The sequence below is a fragment of the Oncorhynchus gorbuscha genome, linkage group LG23 (assembly GCF_021184085.1).
Source record: "Oncorhynchus gorbuscha isolate QuinsamMale2020 ecotype Even-year linkage group LG23, OgorEven_v1.0, whole genome shotgun sequence".
Lineage (NCBI taxonomy): Eukaryota > Metazoa > Chordata > Actinopteri > Salmoniformes > Salmonidae > Oncorhynchus > Oncorhynchus gorbuscha.
In genome coordinates, this window is record NC_060195.1 from 41,090,304 (window position 1) to 41,102,641 (window position 12,338).

The following is a 12,338-nucleotide window of genomic DNA, read 5'->3' on the forward strand; positions in this document are numbered from 1 at the left end:
TCATAAGATGCCACCCTTTCCAGCAAGTCAGTTCGTCAAATCTCTGCCCTGCTGGAGCTGTCCCGGTCAACTGCAAGTGCTGTTATTGTGAAGTGGAAACGTCTAGGAGCAACAATGGCTTAGCCGCGAAGTGGTAGGCCACACCAGTTCACAGAACAGGACCACTGAAGTGCGTAGCATTCAAAAATCGTCTGTCCTCGGTTGCAACACTCACTACAGAGTTCCAAACTGCCTCTAGAAGCAATGTTAGTTGGGACCTTCATGAAATGGGTTTCCATGACTGAGCAGCCGCACACAAGCCTAAGATCACCATGTGCAATGCCAAGAGTTGGCTTTAGTGGTGTAAAGCTCGCCGGCATTGGAGCCTAGAGCAGTGGAAACGCGTTCCCTGGGTTTGGCGGATGCCAGGAGAACACTACCTGCCCGAATGCATAATGGCAACTATAAAGTTTGGTGGAGGAGGAATAATGGTCTGCGGATGTTTTTTATGGTTCTGGCGAGGCACCATAGTTCCAGTGAAGGGAAATCTTAACGCTATAGCATACATTGTAGACTAATATGTGCTTCCAACTTTGTGGCAACCGCTTGGAGAAGGCCCTTTCCTGTTTCAGGATGACAATGCCCCTGTGCACAAAGAGGTCCAAACAGAAATGGTTTGTCGAGATCGGTGTGGAAGGACTTGACTGTCCTGCTTAGAGACCTTACCTCAACCCCGGCAAACACCTTTGGGATGAATTGGAACGCAGACTGTGAGCTTGGCCTAAATGCCAAACATCAATGCTCGACCACACTAATGCTTTTGTGGCTGAATGGAAGCAAGTCCCCTCAGCAATGGTCCAACATCTAGTGGAAAGCCTTCCCAGAAGAGTGGAGGCTGTTGTGGCAGCAAAAGGTGGGACCAACTCAATATTAATGCCCATGATTTTGCAATGAGATATTTGATGAGCAGGTGTTCACATACTTTTGACATAGTAGTGTATCTAGAGAAGATGATGCCTGGCACCATCAACAAACAACCAAGAAAAATGTAGTGTTATTCATACTTTAGTCTTAGCATCTGTAAATGAACCTCATTACAAGAGTCACTGGGCTTGGACACCATCATGGACATTTGCAGTTGAGTAAAAGTGTGAGTGTAAGACATGGTGAGGTCAAACTGTGACATTGTGAATCCTCAATATTCCTCAAACTGCTATAGAACCACAAGCCAAGAGAGTTATATGTAGTAATCATCAATATCATTGATACCTCAATAAGATCTAAGCAGTGTCATGTAAAAAGGTTTGTGGCCTGACGATTCTGATGTGAGGTTAGACATGTAATGTAATATATAAGAAATAGTGCCATCTACTGGGGATAGTTTTGCATTACGGCCAAATAAACAATGAGCAGACAAAACATTAGGAACACCTGCTCTTTCTGCGACATAGACTGACCAGATGAAAGCCATGATCCTTTATTGATATCACTTGTTCAATCCACTTCAACCAGTGTAGATAAAGGGGAGGAGACAGGTTATAGAATGATTTTCAAGCCTTGAGACAATTGCGACATGGATTGTGTATGTGTGCCATTCAAAGGGTGAGAATGGGCAAGACAAAATATTTAGGTGTCTTTGAACAGGGGTATGGTAGAAGGTGCCAGGCGCACTGGGTTGAGTGTGTCAAAAACTGCAACACTGCTGGGTTTTTCACACTCAACAGTTTCTTATGTGTATCAAGAATGGTCCACCATCCAAAGGACAATCAACCAATTTGTCACAACTGTGGGAAGCATTGGAGTCAACATGGGCCAGCATCCCTGTGGAATACTTTCGACACCTTGTAGAGTCCATGCCCTGAGGAATTGAGGCTGTTCTGAGGGTAAAAGGGAGTGCGACTTAATATTAAGGTGTTCCTGATGTTTTGTACACTCAGTCATGGTCACGGATGAACACAGAAGAACATTCAACTTTCTGTAGGGAGGTGTGTGTGTGTGTGTCTGGTTTAGATGAACAAGAATAATTGGTGTCATTCAATCAATATAGTAACGCATGCACATACACACAACGTAGTTTTTGTGACATTTCCGGACTTTGTGGAGTAAAAATGTTTGACCATTAAAAATCCAGATTTTCCCTAACCCTTCAGCTTAAAATAGCATTGTAACACATTCAAGACCTGAAAAATGTCAGGACATTTGGGTGAAATGTAAGGAAATTGTGGTCCTGATAATGTATGACAACCGAATACGACACTTTACATTCACATAACAAGTCAAAAGGAGGGATCCACAGTGGTTTAATGTCTCAAAGCGCTTTGCCCTATTACAACAGCAAAAAATACTAACAATACAGAAAAGGTACAGTAGTACAAGCTTACAAATACAATACAGAAAAATATGTCACAAGAAGGCAACATTGCCACGAGGCTCCGGCAGAGAAAGGGTCTAGAGGGGCAACCACGTGATGGTCATTGCTCCTCCCACTCCAGGCTGGAAGATAAGGAAGAGGAAATGAATGACATTTAGAAAATAAGGTGGCAGAAGAAAGAAATAGCATGCAAGCAGGATCAGAGAAGGGAAATGCAATTGATCTGAACATAAAACAAGTCTTTTCTCTTGTGCAAGGCACTTTGCTCTAACACTTTTTCTTTTCATTTTATTTGGAGTAGAGGGGATGGATGGAGGCTGTGGCTTCCGGAAATGGTTGTTCTGATCTAGTGCTACTTTATTGGGCAATATTATGAAACACTACTCACACTGTCTCCGTTAATAGATGTGCAAACATGCACAATCCAATATTATCTTACTTTTTTTAAACTCTTAACCGCAAAATGTATCAGATACATGCCAGTACTCATGTCAACTGTACTTGACTTCAGTACAAATATACACTATGCTACAATTGTGCTGTTAAAGTATTTCGATTTATGTTAGCTGGGATCAAAAGTTTAGTAAATTAATGGGTCACTACCACATTTGCCACATCTGAATAATAGTCTCAGATTGTTTTGCATCTGTCTGGACTGTATTCAAACTCCATTGTCTTGGCAATGGTTCAAAGTAGTCAGAGTTGAGCCAATTTCAGATATCCACAAATCCAAGAGGATAGGCCTGGATTCTGGCTTAGTTAACAGGAAATTAAATAGACAACAATATTCTGTGACAAAACCACCATGACTATATGAAATCACATCTTGAATGAAAGTACAATTGAATCCAGTAGTAGAAAGATTTAACTACGGAAGTGGATGGTGGTACTCACTCAGGGCTGGAGAAGCTGGCAGTGGCCTTGATGATCATATAGAACAATGTGAGAGCGCTGAGAAGGCCGAAGCTGGCGATTATAAACCACTCCTCTGTCAATAAAAGGAAAGGAGGGGGGGGGGGGGTTGTCACTGCAGCCCACCATGCAATGGGTTAAAAACCGAGTCCCCACAGGAAAACACAAAATATCTTTCCTCTCTTTGAAAACCAATGTGAAGCGGAAAAGTCAGGAGGATGAAGAGACGAGAAGATGAAGAAAGATGGGGCGTGTCCTTAAGATCCAGAGGAGAGCGACAGAGGAGAGAGGCAGGATGAGCTCGAAGACAGGAGATAAAGACCTGGAAGCACGGGCATAGTTTAAAGACAGAGTGTTATGCACACACAGGCAAATGTGCACATACACAGACAGACACATACGCATGACCTCCAACGCACCCACACACACACGAAAGCAGAAATCGCACGTACACATGCACCCACACAGCACACACCAACTGCGACAGAAAGAGAAACAGAGGTGTATGTAGGCCTACAGTGCATGTATCTATACAATGCATGTACACAGAGTATACCAAACATTAAGAACACCTTCCTAATATTGAGTTGCACCCCCACCCCCCCCTTGCCCTCAGAACAGCCTCAATTTGTCAGGGCATGGCTTCTACGAGGTGTTGAAAGTGTTCCACAGGGATGCTTGCCCATGTTGACCCCAAAACTTCCCACAGTTGTGTCAAGTTGGCTGGATGTCCTTTGGGCTGTGGACCATTCTTGATACACACGGGAAACTGTTGAGTGTGAAAAACCCAGCAGCTTTGCAGTTTTTGACACAAATCAGTGCACCTGGCACCTGCTACCATACCCCCCCCCCCCCCCGTTCAAAAGGCACTAAATATTTTGTCTTGCCCAATCACCTTCTGAATGGCACACATACACAGTCTCAATTGTATCAAGGCTTAAAAATCATTATTTAACCAGTCTCCTCCCATTCATCAACCTGTCTCCTCCCATTCATCTACACCGATTGAAGTGGATGTAACAAGTGCCATCCATAAGGGATCACAATGTTTTGTATACTCAGTGTATAGTACTAATGTAAAGGCAGTGGCACTGGACACATTGAAAGAAGGAAATTGAGTCACATTATCAAACAGCATAAATTGGGTGGATTTAGGAAATAATGACTGATTCATTTATGGAAGTAGGCCTAGGTACTAAGAGTTATAAAATAACTCACCTCACTCTATTATTTAGCTGTTGAAGTATTCACACTGATTAGCTGTGTTGTATGCATTACTGAATTACAATTACTAGCTTTAAGCGAAAGGACAGTGCACAAGTAGTTGTCGTAATAACTGCAGTGAAATTTCTCATTTTGTTGCTGCAGCGCTGTGAAAATACATTTTTTTCCCCTTCATAAATAGTTATGCACAGTAAAACAGAGTGGGGTGTAACATTTCTTTTGGTAGGGGATCGGTACATTACAGAATGGCTTTTAGCCAGTTGTGCTTTTAGCCTTCTCGTGGTTGAGGTTAGGATCAGGGTGGGATAGGGATTATGGATTATACAGACAGTGGCAGCGGGATTCAGGAGGGAGGGAGGGGGGCTGTATTGTGTGTGTGTGTGTGTGTGTCAAAAGAGGGGATGAAGAGCGGTACGGAGGGGGCAGGGAGGAATTTAGGAAAAATATTGTGTGTGTGTGTGTCAAGTCAATTTACCAAAGGTTTGCAGCTCCAGTAAATATTTTGCTACTCTAGTTACTCAGTTTAAAAAGTCTGTTTGGCCTTCATTCATTATTTAAAATGGCATAACCAGAGACATTTTATTATGTCAAGGTGCATTCCTTCACTTTGTGTTTTGAACTGAAAAGACGGAGCTTGCATTCTGATTTGCCAGGATATAAATGCAATTGTGGGACACTTTTAAACAATTTTAATGGGTGCGTGGGTCACAGCGTGTGCCTGAACTCGAAAGGTTGAGAAGGAGAGAGAATTAAACAAAAAAAAAAGAGAGAATTTATGTTCTATTGTGTTCCAATTTTACAACACTGAATGTAACCTTTCATATCAATAAAGTCACTTGAAATAAGAAAGAGTGTGTCTGAGGCGTAAGCTGCTTACTGGTGACGGCGATGTTGATCTCTCCGGTGCGGGGGGTGAGTTCTCCGCTCTCGGAGGGGATCTGGGGTCCGGTACCGAGGGGGCCTCGGTGCAGAGGCTCCAGGCTGATGGACGTCTCACTGGACAGGTCCACCAAGGCCGCCCGCTGGCTGGCCATCGTCTGGCTGCGCCCTATCCTGTGGTCCATGTCAAAACCAGCGTTGTCCACGCACGGCAGGTTGGGCTAAAGGGGGAGAAGTAGTAAAAACACAGGGGTTAGGGGAATGTTATGGTTAGTGGTTGAAGTCCAATTTGTGATATATTAACTTTTGCCAATGTTAGCTCACGCTAGAAAGAACAGAGGCACGGCACGTTTTTAAACACAACTCGATATTTTGATCGCTGACCCCGATTTTGACCCTGAACCCTAGCAAGTAGCTCTTTTAGCAGCTCATCAGATCCAATGATACCACTTTAGTCTGTTCTGGTATGACTCTAATTTCTGGTGTCCGAGCGATAGTTCCACAACTTGCCAGCAGGGGGTACACTAGGGCTGTCTATGAGGTCACAAACAGCTGGCATAAACCGAGGGTTACGCAATCGCCTGGATAAACATCTGTCACAATGACCGGGAGCAGCATGTGAAGGCAAATCTGGGGCAATCACATCTTAATCTACAAAACAACACATGCAGTTTAATAGACAGTGAAAGAGTTTGTTGTATTCTACAGTTAATCAACATAAACATGTGAAATTGAGACATGTTTACATAATATCTTCTAAGGTCATCTTTTTCCTCTCATTATTTGGGTCAAGAGTATCGTGTGATCAGGCGAGGGGGGAAAAAAAGGGCTGAGGCCATACCGGTACCGGCATACTAACTTTAACACATTTCCACTGATAAGGCACTAAGACATTGACTACACTAATACTCACCATGATGCCCAGAGCCTTGAGGATGTTCAGCTTACACATGGGGCAGGTACAGTGCTCGTTCAGCCAAGGGTCCACACACAGCTTATGGAAGACATGTCTGTGCAGAGAGCGAGACAGAAACAAAGAGCACAGTTGAAGAGCACGAAGCCACCTCCCCCCAAATGGCCGACATGGGGCTCTTCAAAATCCGCTTTGGCCCTCTTTTCCCCCCTTTACATCCTGCGACTGGAGAATGACTGCTCTGTTTGAGCCGGCTAGGAGGGCCTGTTGTGTCTTTAACGGCAGCAGAAAGTTGGTGGGAAAAGGAAACGAGTCACGCTTTGTAGACACAGTGGTCATTGTGGGGCAACTTAGACACAAAATGGACATCGTGTGTCTTATGACACAAGGTGGCCATTGTGGATATGAGAGAAACATCCTTTAAAAAAAAATATATATATATATATATATATATATTTATGAATGGTCTGTTCCATATTATTACATAACGGCGGATGGCCAGTTTCACTGCACTTCAAAAGGACCATTACGACCACATTCACGGTAGCTTCTCCTGTCTACCTGAGCTCCTTAATGTCTTTATTAAAAGGCATGGTACGCAAACCATTTCAACGTTAAATATCCTTATGTGGAGCATCCATAAAACAATACAAGGCCCCATTTATTGCTGAAGAACACTTCCTTAAGTGCGAGTAAAAACAATGCATAATAGAAAATACTCCTAAGGACAAACATAAAAGTGCAACGGTTGATTCTGCTAAGTGCCTGTCTAACATAGACTGGCATTTCCTGGGCATGGAGTGTAAAGTGCTGTTCCTTTTCAAAGCCTCTAAAAGTGGGGGCACCCGGCCTCTAGCACTGCTTTATTGGCTTTCAAGGCAGGCACAGAAAACAAGGGCTTTATACATTAATGAGGAGTCTGTTTACCATACAATGGCTTGGGGAGAAAGTCGGTGTGCAGTCAGACGCAGAGCTGCAAGAGAGGGACTTCTGGATAAGACGCGAGTGCAGTCAGACTCGGATAAGAGCTTGCGTTTCAGTTTGTTTTGTTTCACAGTTTAAATGTGTGTGTGCCACAGGAGGTCGGTGGCACCTTCATTGGGGAGGACGGGCTCGCGGTAATGGCTGGAGCGGAATGAGTGGAACGGTATCAAATACATCAAACACATGTTTCCATGTGTTTGATGCCATTCCATTTAGTTCGTTCCAGCCATTTATCGTGAGGCGTTCTCCCCTCAGCAGTCTGTGTGCGTGACTATAACGAGTGTTGGTATCGGTCTGTGTATGCTATAAGTGAGCAACTACAGTCAGGGAGAGATTGCGCTCAAGAGTATTTGGGTGGTATCCCAAATGGCACCCCATTCCCTATGTAGTGCACTATAGAAGGAATAAGTAGTGCACCACATAGGGAATAGGGTGCCATTTGGGATGCTTCCTTTCTTAGAGCAGCGGGGGGGGGGGGGGGATTGACGGTCAGACAGACGGGTTATTAGATACTATACCAGATGGCATCACGGAAAAAACGCAACATACCAACCAGAATAAATTACATTTGTTTTTCCTGTCTTAGTTGGTATATTTGGTTTATCCGGATGGCATCTGTTTTGACATCTAATATGTTTGCCTGCCTGCCTGTATATCTGTCTACCTTCCTGTCTGTCTGCATGTATATTTGTCTACCTGCCGGTATAACTGTCTACCTTTCTGTCTGTCTGCCTGCCTGCCGGTATAACTGTCTACCTTTCTGTCTGTCTGCCTGCCTGCCGGTATATCTGTCTACCTTTCTGTCTGACTGCCTGCATGTAAAGTTGAAGTCGGAAGTTTACATACACTTAGGTTGGAGTCATTAAAACTCGCTTTTCAACCACTCCACAATTTTTTTGTTAACAAACTATAGTTTTGGCAAGTCGGCTAGGACATCTACTTTGTGCATGACACAAGTCATTTTTCAAACAATTGTTTACAGACGGATTATTTCACTTATAATTCACTGTATCACAATTCCAGTGGGTCAGAAGTTTACATACACTAAGTTGACTGTGCCTTTAAAACATTTGGAAAATTCCAGAAAATTATGTCATGGCTTTAGAAGCTTCTGATAGGCCAATTGACATAATTTGAGTCAATTGGAGGTGTACCTTTGGATGTATTTCAAGGCCTACCTTCAAACTCAGTGGCTCTTTGTTTGACATCATGGGAAAATCGAAAATAAATCATCCAAGACCTCAGAATTGTTTTTGTAGACCTCCACAAGTCTGGTTCATTCTTGGGAGCAATTTCCATAACGCCTGAAGGTACCATGTTCATCTGTACAAAAAATAGTACGCAAGTATAAACACCATGGGACCAGGCAATCGTCATACTGCTCAGGAAGGAGACGTGTTCTGTCTCCTAGAGATGAACATACTTTGGTGCGAAAAGTGTAAATCAATCCCAGAACAACAGCAAAGGACCTTGTGAAGATGCTGAAGGAAACAGGTACAAAAGTATCGATATCCACAGTAAAACGAGTCCTATATGGACATAACCTGAAAGGCCGCTCAGCAAGGAAGAAGCCACTGCTCCAAAACCGCCATAAAAATCCAGACTATGGTTTGCAACTGCACATGGGGACAAATATCATACTTTTTGGAGAAATGCCCTCTGGTCTGATGAAACAGAAATAGAACTGTTTGGCCATAATGACCATCATTATGTTTGGAGGAAAAAGAGGGAGGCTTGCAAGCCGAAGATCACCATCCCAACAGTGAAGCACGGGGGTGGCAGCATCATGTTGTGGGGGGTGCTTTGCTGCAGGAGGGACTGGTGCATTTAAAAAAATAGATGGCATCATGAGGGAGGAAAATTATGTGGATATATTGAAGCAACATCTCAAGAAATTAGTCAGGAAGTTAAAGCTTGGTCGCAAATGGGTCTTCCATATGGACAATGACCCCAAGCATACTTCCAAAGTTGTGGCAAAATTGCGTAAGGACAACAAAGTCAAGCTATTGGAGTGGCCATCACAAAGCCCTATCCTCAATCCTGTAGAAAATGTGTGGGCAGAACTGAAAAAGTGTGTGCAAGCAAGGTCTACAAACCTGACTCAGTTACACCAGCTCTGTCAGGAGGGATGGGCTAAAATTCACCCAACTTATTGTGGGAAGCTTTTGGTAGGCTACCCAAAATGTTTGACCCAAGTTAAACAATTAGTTGGAAATGCTACCAAATACTAATTGAGTGTATGTAAACTTCTGACCCACTGGGAATGTGATGAAAGAAATAAAAGCTGAAATAAATCACTCTCTCTAGTATTATTCTGACATTTCACATTCTTAAAATAAAGTGGTGATCCTAACTGACCTAAGGCAGGGAATTTTCACATGGATTAAATCTCAGGAATGATGAAAAACTCAGTTTAAATGTATTTGGCTAAAGTATGTAAACTTCCCGACTTCAACTGTATATCTGTCTACCTTTTGTCGGTCTGCCTGCCTGCATATCGGTCTACCTTTCTGTCTGCCTGCCTGTATATCGGTCTACCTTTCTCTCTGCCTGCCTGTATATCGGTCTACCTTTCTGTCTGCCTGCCTGTATATCGGTCTCCTTTCTGTCTGCCTGCCTGTATATCGGTCTCCTTTCTGTCTGCCTGCCTGTATATCTGTCTACCTTTTGTCGGTCTGCCTGCCTGCATATCGGTCTACCTTTCTGTCTGCCTGCCTGTATATCGGTCTACCTTTCTGTCTGCCTGCCTGTATATCGGTCTACCTTTCTGTCTGCCTGCCTGTATATCGGTCTACCTTTCTGTCTGCCTGCCTGTATATCTGTCTACCTTTTGTCGGTCTGCCTGCCTGCATATCGGTCTACCTTTCTGTCTGCCTGCCTGCATATCGGTCTACCTTTCTGTCTGCCTGCCTGTATATCTGTCTCCTTTTCTGCCTGTCTGCCGACCTGTCTGAAAAATCCCCATTAGTTCCTGCCAAGGCAGCAGCTACTCTTCCTGGGGATTATTATGGATCCCCATTAGTTCCTGCCAAGGCAGCAGCTACTCTTCCTGGGGATTATTATGGATCCCCATTAGTTCCTGCCAAGGCAGCAGCTACTCTTCCTGGGGATTATTATGGATCCCCATTAGTTCCTGCCAAGGCAGCAGCTACTCTTCCTGGGGATTATTATGGATCCCCATTAGTTCCTGCCAAGGCAGCAGCTACTCTTCCTGGGGATTATTATGGATCCCCATTAGTTCCTGCCAAGGCAGCAGCTACTCTTCCTGGGGATTATTATGGATCCCCATTAGTTCCTGCCAAGGCAGCAGCTACTCTTCCTGGGGATTATTATGGATCCCCATTAGTTCCTGCCAAGGCAGCAGCTACTCTTCCTGGGGATTATTATGGATCCCCATTAGTTCCTGCCAAGGCAGCAGCTACTCTTCCTGGGGATTATTATGGATCCCCATTAGTTCCTGCCAAGGCAGCAGCTACTCTTCCTGGGGATTATTATGGATCCCCATTAGTTCCTGCCAAGGCAGCAGCTACTCTTCCTGGGGTTTATTATGGATCCCCATTAGTTCCTGCCAAGGCAGCAGCTACTCTTCCTGGGGATTATTAGGGATTATGTTGGTGCTATGGTTTGAGAACTGAAATACTGGTAGTTGTTGTTACTGCATATCCTTGGATATCCTACAATAATTAGCTATCGAGACTGTTCTGTATCTGTCTACCAGCCTGCCTGTCCGTCCATCTAAATCTGACCAGAACACTTCCCTCCATTGACAACACACAGTCCTATAGACTGATATTAAATGTACAGAGACACAAATTGAGTGGCCGTCAAGTATACTCCCATTACTTCAATGCATTTAGTTATTGATTGGGGATAGCAGTCTGTACTTAAGGGAGGCTCCAATGGGGTTGGTGTTCAGAGATACTGAATACAGACAGAGAAGGACGCAACATGCACCCACATGATAAGGACTGATAAACTCCATTCTACATAAACAGCCCGGTTGTCGCCACTCGTTCTCTCACTCCCTCGCCCTGGTTTACTCGTTTGTCCTCATTTCCTCCCTCTCTCTGTTCCCTCTCCTCCAAGTCCGTGTGAATAAACCATGTGTTTGCCATCGGATCAAGTCTTAGATTATGGCATCTCTAGAAAACTACAAGTACTGAGGTTACCCAGAAAAACTACTAGTGCATTCTTGGTATCATTGCAGTGTGACACACACAGGTAGCGATGAAGGGCAGGAACCAAGGGTATGCACACATTTACCGTTGAACCACTAACATGACCAGTCAATCACACATGTTACTCTAAATCTGTAATTAGCTTATCCATGGATTGTGGACAAAAGAAGATCTCTTTAGCTAGCCTAACTCTGACACTAATTCAGTAATTTTAAAATGGTGATTATCCTGCATTTCATTGTGTCTATTACTTAAATAAACGATAGCAGGTTGAGGCCAGCCAATTCTAACTTTTCAATTTCCTTTAAAATGTTTGAAACATGTTGTAGACAATCAGCATGTCCACAATTTCTGTGAGGACGTACACGCGAAGAAGACTCGCCCATTTCAGCCTCATAAGAAGGACCTGTGTCCTTCACTTCCCCTTCTCACAGCAATCTGAGTGCTCCTCTTTGACAGAGACTGGATAAGCAGGATGGATGGAGAGCATTAATGGCGATTGGCCAGTTTAGTCCTGGACTGTGTTTACATTTCTGATATCTGATCTGTACTGAGCTGGTCTGTGCTGGACTGAAGAAGGGGGTACGTCGTCCTTGCGTCAGTTGGGCCAAATGAAACACAGCCCCAATGCAATTATGCAGAGATTGGCCGGCTGAGTCAGCTGCTACTCAAGACCAAGGGTGCATCTCCAAAGTCTAGGAGAACTTTGGAGATGCATCTGCAGAGACAGGATAGGTGAAAGCAATGTGGCCGGATGCCTACTGGGAATCGTCTTTCACCTGTCCAGTTCTTTCACATCAGTGCAGATGAAAGAGAGGAGGCAAGTAGAGGAACACTTTCTGGATGTGCCATGTTCTGACCGAATGATTGATATGTCTTGACATGTCTTCAGAAGGAC

The 12,338-nt window shown here is 44.0% G+C and overlaps 1 protein-coding gene across 6 annotated transcripts in view; it reads right to left on the bottom strand.

Annotated features, from left to right (window-relative positions):
• The window catches only part of LOC124010794 (E3 ubiquitin-protein ligase RNF130-like), a 67,497-nt gene that overhangs the window by 1,545 nt on the left and 53,614 nt on the right, over positions 1 to 12,338 (bottom strand). For 2 of the 6 annotated variants that reach the window (XM_046323459.1, XM_046323461.1), the window contains exons 7-10: positions 6,279 to 6,375; positions 5,364 to 5,586; positions 3,245 to 3,338; positions 2,263 to 2,472 (exon numbers count right to left, since the gene is read on the bottom strand). In XM_046323459.1, the coding sequence (XP_046179415.1) occupies positions 2,451 to 2,472; positions 3,245 to 3,338; positions 5,364 to 5,586; positions 6,279 to 6,375 (436 nt within the window). In that variant the 3' untranslated portion in view covers positions 2,263 to 2,450. Of the gene's footprint in view, positions 1 to 2,262; positions 2,473 to 3,244; positions 3,343 to 3,394; positions 3,585 to 5,363; positions 5,587 to 6,278; positions 6,376 to 12,338 lie in introns of those variants that run through there. The other 4 variants (XM_046323460.1, XM_046323463.1, XM_046323464.1 and 1 more) reach the window with 3 other exon arrangements.